Source organism: Anneissia japonica, unplaced genomic scaffold (assembly GCF_011630105.1).
Source record: "Anneissia japonica isolate Jap-2015-1 unplaced genomic scaffold, ASM1163010v1 scaffold26_len2425191_cov177, whole genome shotgun sequence".
Taxonomy (NCBI): domain Eukaryota; kingdom Metazoa; phylum Echinodermata; class Crinoidea; order Comatulida; family Comatulidae; genus Anneissia; species Anneissia japonica.
Genome location: NW_022685220.1, coordinates 1,143,362 through 1,155,293, shown reverse-complemented (window position 1 = coordinate 1,155,293; position 11,932 = coordinate 1,143,362). Strand labels below are relative to the sequence as shown.

At 37.2% G+C, this 11,932-nt stretch overlaps 1 protein-coding gene across 2 annotated transcripts in view; it reads left to right on the top strand.

Moving 5' to 3' along the window:
* The first annotated feature begins 7,788 nt into the window (after positions 1-7,788).
* Positions 7,789-11,932, top strand: part of LOC117108925 — a 15,294-nt gene continuing 11,150 nt past the window's right edge. The window contains exon 1 of one of the 2 annotated variants that reach the window (XM_033251117.1): positions 7,789-7,947. Coding sequence is in view for 1 of the 2 variants with exons in the window: in XM_033251109.1 (XP_033107000.1) it covers positions 7,945-7,947 (3 nt within the window). In the remaining variant the exon portion in view is untranslated. The remainder of the gene's footprint in view (positions 7,948-11,932) is intronic. The other variant, XM_033251109.1, reaches the window with a different exon arrangement.

The window sequence follows — 11,932 nt, the reverse complement described above, 5'->3', positions numbered from 1 at the left end:
GGACGTTTCGCCGGCATTTTGTGAAAATCTTAATGGTCGGAGGTGTCACAAGTGACATATTAAGGTAAATAACATCCATGGTTGTGCTGAGTATACACATGACAGAAATTATATGCATCAGCCGAATGTAGTACAATCGTTTATCAGTGTGATTAATCTGCTCAATAAACAATTTTAATTATTTGTGCAAATATAAAGATGTGGGTAACCCACATCTTTATATACGACTTTTCATGGATCTCGACCTGCTATGTAGACCCTCTTTAGGCTAGACGCGCCTAGACGGTTGGAAGCAACGATCGAAGGAAAACGGTTAAGCAAGCCAAGGACTTCCTCAGTATTAAAATCCTTCCATTGATGGGCACTGTCTAAAACTTTCTTCCAGCTTATCTCTGAAAAGATTGTAACCTTTTCGTCTGCAGTTGGCTCAACATGAATTACACAGGAGCCAGTGAGCTTCCATGACGGCCTTGGCTCCGACATGACACGTTGTTGTTTGTTGTTATTTCGCGACGTCATCAACGAGTACAATACATTCATTATCGAATCGAACACACAACATCCATGTTTGCTATTCATTATCCACCATCAACTAAACTGCCTTAAAAAAATTAAAAAATAAATAAAAATGGCTCGTGTGGGAATCGAACCCACGACCTTCAAAAAAAAAATAAATAAATAAATAAAAAAATTAAAAAAATAAAACTTGCCCCGTGTGAGAATCGAACCCACGATCCCTGAGTTTAGTACCCCTGATCCAGCATGAATAAACGGAGGGAGGTAAACCACGGCCCCTAAGCCATAAATGCGATAAACCTAGTACCACACCAAGTAACAGTTAGTCAACTCTGATCCTACTAGAAAAAAATTCTTCGTATATATAATAACTGCAGGTTAATATTACGCATGGTCATGGTGTCAAAAATGTGCCGTGGGCCAAGAGGGTTTGTTTTTTGTCTAAAAATGTAGAATTAAATTTATAATCGATTTTTGATTGTTACCATCTCCATAACTTACGCATTTTTTTTTAAATAGGCAAAAATGTTTGAAAAATTCATTATGCAAATTAGAAAAAAAATAGACTAATCATGTTACGGGAAACTTGGTGGTTGTGTGTTCATTTCCCACACGAACCAATTTTTTTTTTAGGCAGTTTAGTTGATGGTGGATAATGAATAGCAAACCTGGAGGTTGTGTGTTCGATTCTCACACAAACCATTTTTTTTAAAAAGATAATTTAGTTGATGGTGGATAATGAATAGCAAAACCTGGTGGTTGTGTGTTCGATTCCCACACGAACAATTTTTTTTAAAGCAGTTTAGTTGATGGTGGATAATGAATAGCAAAACTGGTGGTTGTGTGTTCGATTCCCGCACGAACCATTTTTTTTTTCTTTTTTGGCCCGACGTCGGTAAACGTTTGAAATTTACAACTTCTAACCAACGTCGGCCCAACTGTTGTCACCAACCTCCACTAACGTTTACCGACGTCCGGCCAACAAAGTACTGTGACGTTGCGACCACGTCTATAATTACATCTAATATTTACAACTTCTAACCAACGTCGGCCAAATGGTTGTAACCAACCTCCATTCCAAACGTTTACCGACGTCGGGCCAACAGCGTTTTGTGACGTTGAGACAAGGTCTGTAATCACATTTAATATTTACAACCTCTGGCCAACGTCGGCCCAACGGTGGTAACCAACGTCTATTTCAAACGTTTACCGACGTCGGGCCAACAAAGTACTATGACGTTGCGACAATGTCTTTAATTACATCTAATATTTACAACCTCTAACCAACGTCGGCCCAACGGTTGTAACCAACCTTCACTTTCTTTACCGACGTCGGGCGAACAAAGTACTCTGACGTTGCGACAACGTCTGTTATCACATTCAAATACTTACAACCTCTAACCAACGTCGGGCCAACGGTTTTAACCAACCACCATTTCAAACGTTTACAGACGTCGGGCCAACAACGTACTGTGACGTTGAGACAACGTCTACAATCACATCTAATATTTACAACCTCTAGCCAACGTTGGGCCAACGGTAGTACCCAACCATCTTTTTAGTAGTTTGCCGACGTCGGGCTAGTAACAAATCGTGACGTTGTACCAACGTCCGTAGTCAGACTGAATATTTAAGACGGCCTACCAACGTTGGGACGACATCGGAAAATCGACAAATATAGTCATACGTTGGGCCAACGTGAAATTCCAATGTTGGTTTGACGTTACCTCTCCGACCAAATTTTGCAACCAAACACCAACGTCGTACCAACGTCAGATATCCGACCCCGAAGCTTGCCAACGTTTACCAACGTTGGGCCAACGTCGATTTGCTAGCTGGGAAGTAAGCCACGCTAGGCCGATGAATATCCAGGGCTGTGCTGAACATGCAAATATGGTAAGTCGTTCGTTGTGTTCATGGGGGGAAAGCTATGAATAATGAGATAGTTTGTGAAAGGGAGAATTTGTATGTGATCGAGGAGGGACTTTTTTTAGATGTGCAACTGTATATAAACAGTAACTGAATCAATTTGCTTTTTTTTTAAATTCAATTTGTATATAGCTAACTTAATTAATTCATCATTTAATGAATTGTATATACTTATTAATTTATTGATTTGCCAAATTTTTATCGTTCATTCAAATTGTAATTCAGCCTGTGCTGCTACTTTTTGAATTTTATATGTGAATGAATAAAAGATACCGACTAATTAATATTGTAATGTGTCCTCCTACTTGCATATTTTAACTTTACTTTATATTGGTAATACGTCGTACTCTGATGTATTTTAAACATTTTTAATATTATTACTTTAAAGAATAATTGTACGTTTCAATTGTTCTTTAAATTTGAATAAGTCACCTTGTATCTTGTATCTTGTCTTTCGTTTTATCTCAATTCGTACGAATTTAAAAAATTTCCCTTTTATATTGCGTTAATTATTACAGTCTTTTATGATTGTCTATAGTACAAAAACATGTGTTTATTATTCAATGTTTTAGCAGAGTCTTATATTGCATGATTTATATATTAAAAGTGAGTCTGCATGTATGTATGTATGTATGTATAAATAACGATTTTCCATGATGACTACCGGTCCTCCACAAAACAAAACATCTGCTGACGAAACATCAATCACAACATCACAAAAAAAAAAATTGGTTGTCGGCGAATTGGCTGTCGGCAAAACGTCCATTTGGCGGAACGTCATCTCAGATCTCCAAGGTCATGGAATCCGTCATCACAGATCAACATTTCCAAAGCATCTGATTGTGTCTGGCATCGTGGTCTCATTACGAACCTTCCAATGTTTGGACCCCACCCAACGCTCATAAACTGGATTTCTAACTTTCTACTCAACCGCTCAGTTGGTGTTCCTGTGCCTTAAGGCTCAGTTATTTACCCGATCTTGCTTCTTGTTTTTATGAAAGATTTCACAACGCAGTTTCCTGTCCTATATTTTCTTTCGCAGATGATACTATCTTATCAGTTAGTTTTAGGCATTCCTCGTCTTCTAATCACTCTCTAGCCTATAAATGGCAACACTATGCTGCACTTTTCAATCACAACCTATTGTAACCTAATGGGGGATCTGACAATCTTGTAGCATTCAACTCAAAGAAGACTAAACAGCTTATCATTACTCGAAAACATGAAAAAAGTCACCCAACAATCACAATGGATGGCACGGACCTTGAAATCTCTGATTACAAGAACTCTGTTTAGTTCGTATGTACTCTAATCAGCCGGCCTCTACACGTATATATTAGTCAACTAAATATTGTTGGAAAAAACTTGCCTCCGTAGAAGATTGGGGAGAATGACTCTCCAACTGACAGGCGTAATACTGTAGGCAAGTAATGTTGTGCCTTTTTTTTAGACCTGTGCTTTTCATCATGTTGCATGTTAGGTTGCCAACCTACTTCTCCAAACGAAAAGAAGATGGGGTAAACATTGGGGGTCAATATTTGATGAAAGGTAAAACATATGTTGGGGTCGTTGGTCTTTTGGATGTACAACAATGTCCGTTATGTGGGGGTGCACCATCTGGTGATGAAAATACAATTGCTATCTCATCTTACCATGGATCATTGTATCGGCGCTGGTCACCCCCTTTCAAGAGGTGCATTGTTACAATAGGCGGTGGCGTTCCATTCTGATGAACTATGCGGCATTGTTCTTCTTTGACCTCTTGCATTTGTTTGTAGGCTGCTGCATACGTTTTGGTTCGTTGTAGAACATTTTGAAGCGGTGACATGATATTTGGTAAACATTCCTTATTGGCAGGTTGTTGCATCCTGGCCTGTACAGCTTGACTTGCTTCTAAAATGTACAATTGGCTATAGGATTGTGTGGTGCCTTGAGGAGGGTGAAGTGAGCCAGCCTGTGATACACTTGGCCATGAAGTCTGAATGCATATGGGCCATGGCCTGGTGGGGAGACAATGTTGCTCCAAATGATGCAAATGCCATGGAAATATTATAGTTGCGGATGTTAGCTCTAAAAATATCGAGCCTGTGGTGTGTCTGTTGTGAAAAGATGTTTGAGTCTTGCTGGGTATGATGCAATTGCTGGCAATTTTCCTTTGCCTTGTGGCAACTATAGTGTTTTTCCATTTTGAAACAGAAGCTTTACAGAATGAAAATTTTGTTGTCAACATTCCAATGGAGAAAGAGTGAACCTGCGGCGGGAACTGCCTGCCAAAGAACTGGACCATATGTGTTGCAGCATGTCCTGTGCTTGAATATGGTTGAACATGTTGATGGGGGAAAGATGTAGGAGGATTACGGAACTGACAATAATGGGTATTGTATGCTGCATTGTGTGCCAACCTGTTTTTCCACTCTCGCGCAGTTTCTGTGTCTTGCAGGGGTGGTGCCAGCGGGGGGAAGGGTGGGGAGAGCCGTCGGGGAGAAAAAGCACAAGTCAACGGGGAGAAAAAAAATTAAATAAGCCTTTGAAACCCCTAAATTGTCAAAATTTTCGGGGGCTTCGTCCCCTAGACCACTTTCGTAACCTTTTAATCGAAGCTTGACCAAGCCCACTTTGGTTTCGTCGGGGAAATCTGAGCCCTCGTCGGGGCATTACCCCGGGGCATCCCCCGTCGGGGACCTCGCCCCCCACCCCCGTCGGGCAAATCCTGGCGCCACCCCTGGTGTCTTGCCTGTCACGTCTCCATTGTGAAGGGGTGTTTTCCCTTGTGATGGTTCTTCGACGTTTGGGTATAGCGCGCCAATGCTGTTGAAGCAGGAAAATGCAATGAATGTATGAGTGAATGAATGTGCAATCTAAAAAATGAGTATTTTTGATGTGAATCGCTTGTTATTATAGAAGGCGTAGGGTTTTTTTATGTGTATATTAGTCTTTTATTGGTTGAGAAAGAAACATCCCGTCCTAGGCCTACAAACTTTTGTTGTTAAAAATGGACGATCAATAAGTCTTTATTTTCACATGGCCGAACTCAAGTTTTATTGGGCAAGCTAGCTAATTATATATGGACGTGGTGTAGTTCTAAGCGTGACACTGACACATATAATGTAATACCGGTTACCTGACCGATGTTTGTGAGCGATTGTAAAAGAAAAGCTGTTTTGCGATAGAACACTATGTATTAGTTATAGCATGCAGTGCTGGTGACATTCAATTAGCGGTAACAGGAATATGCAAGTCATCTCATTGAGCACAGACGCGATGGGAGTGTTCATTTAGCGGCCTGCCATGATATTTTGTTGAGGTGAAGCACTAAGGTACAAAAATTATGAGATGGTTTAGATTCTGTTTGACGTAATGAAGTTGAAAGCATAACTGGAGACGACGATGAGACTGTTTATTTCGCAGCCTGGCGTGATATTTTGTTGATTGATGCGAAGCCTACGGTTCAGAAACGAAGGCATGGTGTAGTTTTTATGTGACGTAAACAACAAACAACGACTGGCGAAAAATGGACGCTGGTGTACTAAATTTCGTGTGGAGTTTTGGCTGTTTTTTCGTTGTTGAGCAACATCCAGCCTTGAAAAGTAGCGGAATGTGGTCGCGAAATATTATATAAACACAGTGTATGAGATATGATCCCATTCCTGCCAGCTGTCTGAGAGGAGGTAGGGAATTTACACAGGGGCGTTAGTAGAATTAATATATAGACTAGCATATACAGAAGAACAAATGGAATAAGATGGACACTACACACCACACTAGAAGATCTCGACTATGCAGCTGATGACATCGCACTGATCTCCAGCACTAAAGAACAACTCCAAAATAGAACAGACAGATTAGGGATTGCAGGAATAATAATAATAATAATAATAATAATAATAATAATAATAATAATAATAATAATAATAATAATAATAATAATAATAATAATAATGCATTTATAATGCGCCATCTATCTAGGTAAACCTATTCCGAGGCGCACACAAACATACTAAACATGGAATATAAAAAAACAAAACATTATAAAAGTACAATGATAAAAACAATTAATGATTAAAAGCAACTTGAAATAAATGTGTTTTAATCTCTACCGTGCATTTTTAAAATTTATATATTATTAAAGAATCTCTATTGAGATCCAGTGGGCCGCCACTGATGCACGGTAGAAATCTTTAGATCTCCGATCTTGTTCACAAATTCACGGACTAGTGCTGTCTCGTAAGAATTTTGTAGGACAAAATATTCTCTGTATCTACAGGAACCGAGCCACATAGCTTGTATTCCACTATTTGCATTCACACCTGGGCTGTGTATATATAATATTGCCTTGGTTTGGCTCTGTAATCATTAGTGGTCGTTTGACTAGTTTGGGCCCTACCTAAGCTGGCCGAACGTTTCGTTTGGGTCTATACCCTAGCTGCACTGATGAGGCATGGAAGGCCGAAACGGATCCGTCTGCAGATATTGGGATTCCTTCCAGTGGATACTTAGTTTGTTTTGTCATTCTGATCGGATTTTCTCTACTGTTTCGTTTTAATTTTAAATAGATTTGCATTATGTGGCCGTTTGCTGTTTTATGGGTTATATAAGAGTTTTATTTCTGGAAATTTAGAGGTACTATTTCCCAAAATGTTCACACCTCAGCCCAGTGGTGTAATCTCGCTTTATTTAAATACCGGTATTACCAAATATTATAAACATTAACGATTACATTATTTCATATATATTTTTTAAAGTAAATATCTAAACTTTAACTTTAATTATAACCTCTGAAAGAAAATTTACGTAGATTAGATCAATAAAAATTGTCATAGTATTAATCCTTATCTATTCATTAACAACCGAAAGGTCCACTGATTAATCTCAGATAAGAAAGTATAATACATACTCCAAGTATTGAAATACACGTCATCGTGTTGGGATTCAATATTTCGACATTAATTATGTAATCATTCCTGATGATTATACTTTTTTTAACAATAATAACATTTCCAATTTTATAATAAACTTTATTATAGCCGGAGTTAGTTTAGACATAGGCAAACCTTGCAAAAAAGGTACATCAAAAGACTTTCTATGAATGGATCGAAGCACAAACTCCTTTAGACCAAAACCAGTGCCGTTACGATTTTTCTTCGTTGTGGTCAGGTGTGACCGCAAAGGCAACAATATATAGTTATCGGTGTAGGTGTGACCTGGCCTTAAAGCGCACATTAATGTGTTCGAACGTTTGCTCTGAACGTTTGATTGGTCGCGCGCCCTCTTGCTGTATCGCCTCTGTGACGCGTGTGAATAGAATTCGTTGTCAGGGTGACGCTATTATTCTTCACACAACAACTGTGTACACACAAGATCAAAGAAGGAACGTGTACTTCATTTACACAGGAGTTTCGATTACTGACATTCGCAAACTTTTTAACTTTCTCAAACTTTTTATCTTGCTGGTCAGACATTCATTGCACCTGGCCTACGTTCAAGAGGCAATTGAGATATATGGTATGTTCCTTTGCATTTTTGTCTAAGTCTAAGTTTTAGTTATGCTTTAATAATGTAATCAGTCGTTACTTTATAGACGTTGGGTTACGATAATTGTGATGAAACAAATCAAAATGCTAAATATGCCTATAATGTTCTTTGATGACACCACCTCGTTTCACATTTCTAATTATGCGTTCTAGGGTCTTAGTTAGGATATAATACTATTAAAGCCGCTGAATGTTAAGAAATAAGAATACATTATAAAACCTAATAAATCTGTTACAGCATGTGTTACATCTTTTTAATGTCTTATGAGTATACCTTAATACAAGTAGGCCTACACCAATTAATCCAAATCAACACTGTGTTCAACTGTAAACTCAAGGCAATCATTATTTTTGTGTTTGTGGTTTTTTTTAATAGTCAATAGAGAGTGAAAAAGAATTCCTATTAACATAGGCATGAGGCAACTTTTATAGCCAAGTCTCCGGAAAAAAAAATAACAATGTACTTTAAATTTAGACATCTAAAATGGTTGAAGGCTGTACTGGCGGCTATCTTGTGACGTACCTCGACTCCCAAACATTCCTCTAGACCCCACCATTGAATACAAAAAACATTTGTCTGCCTGTGGTTAACTCATCTTAAAAATATTTGTAGGTTGTAGAAAATTTGCCTGTCTGTGAAGGAATTTGTAGTCTTATGTGAGTCTGCCATTTTAAACTTAGGTCGCACAGGTCGCCAATAAATCTTCCATAGAAACAACTCCCTGCATAGAAGCACTGGAGGTTTAATGTAATGCCGGTTCATTGTATCATGGAGCTCCATGATTGGAAACAGTTATAAGCATTAGCTCTGTACCACCACACAGACAGCCACTTATGTAGAGGTACAGTGTGGTTAATAGAAATTCTGTCACCTGACCTACTTCATCATTCTAAATCAACAATTTTTAAATTTAATCCAATAATATATAACTTAAACTTAATATTGAATGTCCACATTTGTATGTACCGTATGTATGCCTACCTTCATCGTATTATAAGAGCTTTCGATTTGCGTGACGACGTGACGCTAGAACGGATTCAATCATGTGTGACCGTCCTACGTTCTCCGCACAACGTGATTTTGGCCAAATTGCGTCCTAGCATCCATGCGAAAACGAAAACTTAACGTTCTCGCATGCGCAGATGACTATGATGTGACGTCATTTCGTCCTACCGTCGTCGCGTGCAGTCCAAAGCTTGCTATTTTTGTAGGCTACATTAGTATAAATAAAGTAACTCATAGCCTCAGGCTTATTTGTGACAAACGGCCCATGATTCCGTAACATATCAAAATTAACTTCATCTTGTTATTTTTTGTTTTATACTGTTCAATTTTATTAGCATTAAAAACCAAAAACTATTCTTGCTTGTTTAAAATAATCAGCGGTGATGTGTCCAAGTTTTTGTTCAAGGGTTGGCGGGGGCATCTTTTTTGCAGCCCTTCAAATTTAGGGAAAGTATATGGCGTAAATCCTCGAATAAGCGCCGCGGCAAGATTATTCTGTTTTCTATGTTAATACAGAATACTGTACATTACACTGTGTGTAATTAAACACTTTGAGAAACAGGCTTTTAAATACAATGTATAGGCCTACAGTGTTTAAATGAATAATTAACACAATGAAGACACAAGCATACTTATAAACGCTTTTTACGATGATGTAGGGCCTATGATAGGCCTACCGAACTACGGGTGATACCTAAGATGGTAACATGGCAACGGACATGGAAAGTTTCACGTAGGCCTACGCCAATATTTTTTTTATAAGCGCCGCTCTCGAATACGCTGCACTGAAGCCTCTGAAAATTTGTTATAAACGCCGTGGCGCTTATTGGAGGATTTATGGAGGCCCTAATTGATTTCAGTTTCATATTTTGTAAAAATTATATAGGAATTTTCACTCCCTAACGAATTTTAAGCCTATGAAGCTTCTTACGTTGTGTGTGGGGTGACGAACATCTTCTAACCAACCTGACGGTTGGTTCTAAGCATGATGAGTACTTAAATTGCCACATTTCTTCAAAAGAGAGTCATCTATTGAAGTTTGATCAGAAGAAAACTATTAATGGCATATTGATTCATTTATCTTTAAATGCAAGGTTTGTTGTTTGTCTGGAAAAGTCATGTCCATATGCCTGGTTAAAAAATAAAAAAAAAACAAAAAACAAAACAAAAAACGCCTCGTCTGTAAAATGTCAGTTCTACTCATTATTTTAACCAGTTTAGTCTATGATGAAGCAGGGCTGGCGGAACGTTTTTTAAAGTGGGCGGGGTGGGGGCACTAGTAAGATGAATGGGAATATGAATCAGGGGATCTGGGTTCAAATTTAGGGGGTGGGGTAAACATGTTTCCCAAAAACTTCAAAAAGGAAGAGGGGTTTAGAGCTAGGTGTCTTTTAAATTCTTCAAAATTCAAGGCTTTCCCCCTTAAAACGGTCAAGAAAAATTTTCTCATTCTTATCACAGTAAATAGGCCTATTATGTTTGAACCTGTATACATACGTTCCATACGTATTTTTTTCCCATTAATTGATGAATCCCAAAAATTAAAGGGGGTCAGAGTCCTCCCCCGAGAAAATTATGATTCCTAGATGAAAAAGTCCTGAAAAAGTAGGTCTAGAATTTTTTTTTTTTTTTTTCCCCTAAGGTAGGGGGTTAGGACCCCCCCCCCCCCACTAGATCCGCCAATGAATTGCGAGAAAATGTAACTCGTCTGGGACTGGATAAACACTCTCTTTTTGCTCCCTCTCCTTCTTCCCTTTCTATTCTTGCATTTCTTTCCGATCATGTGAAGTTGTAATGTCCAACGAATGCTGTCAAATTAACCGAGCTACGGTGGTAAGAATACTAATCTTTGGCTTTATTTGTTAATGGTTACACGGTTAACGGATTAATTTTAGTTGAGTAAGGGTCACCCCACTATACGCGGTTTTCAGTATGAAGAATAGGCTATAACCACTACGCTTCCAACAATCGATGTTTGCGCTATTGTATAATTCATTGCCATAAGTGCTCACCACCTTATAAAGGTGTTTGAGTAATGGGCCAGGACCAGGGGTTGTATTTTTGCTGTACTTTTTGCTGCACTTTATTGAGAGTACGTAGAAGGTGTTTACTTTCAATTTTTTATTAGTATTTTCCGGTCATACTAATTACCGTCAACAGACGTCATCAACCGTCAACAAGCGTTGTTGACGGTTGTTGACGGTAATTAGTATGCGTGTACATTAATACTAATTACCGTCGACAACCGTTAACAACGCTTGTTGACGGTATTGATATGTGTACAGTACCGTAATACTAATTACCGTCAACAACCGTTAATTAGCGTCCTGTGATATACACATGCCATAGCAAATAGATTATTAACAATAATATTTATAATGATAATAATACTGATATTGATGATAAATAATAGTAATAATAATAATAATAATAATAATAATAATAATAATAATAATAAATGACAGTAATAATAATTATGATAATGATGATAATAATAACAATAAATGACAGTAATAATAATTATGATAATGATGATGATAATAATAATAATAATAATAATAATAATAATATTAATATATTATATATACATCGATCACACTACATTACACTTATACTAATTATATACACATACGGCCTACATAGGCAAATAGATTAATATTAATATTTATAATAATAATAATAAAATAATAATATATTTTATTTATATAAAAGTAATAATAATATTGATGATAAAAATAATAATAATAATAAATAATAATAATAATAATAAATGATAATAATGATAATAAATGATGATAATGATATTATATATACATCGATCACACGATTACACTTATACTAATTATATACACATACGGCCACATAGGGAAATAGATTAATACTAATATTTATGATAATATATATATATATATATATATATATATATATATATATATATATAGATATATAT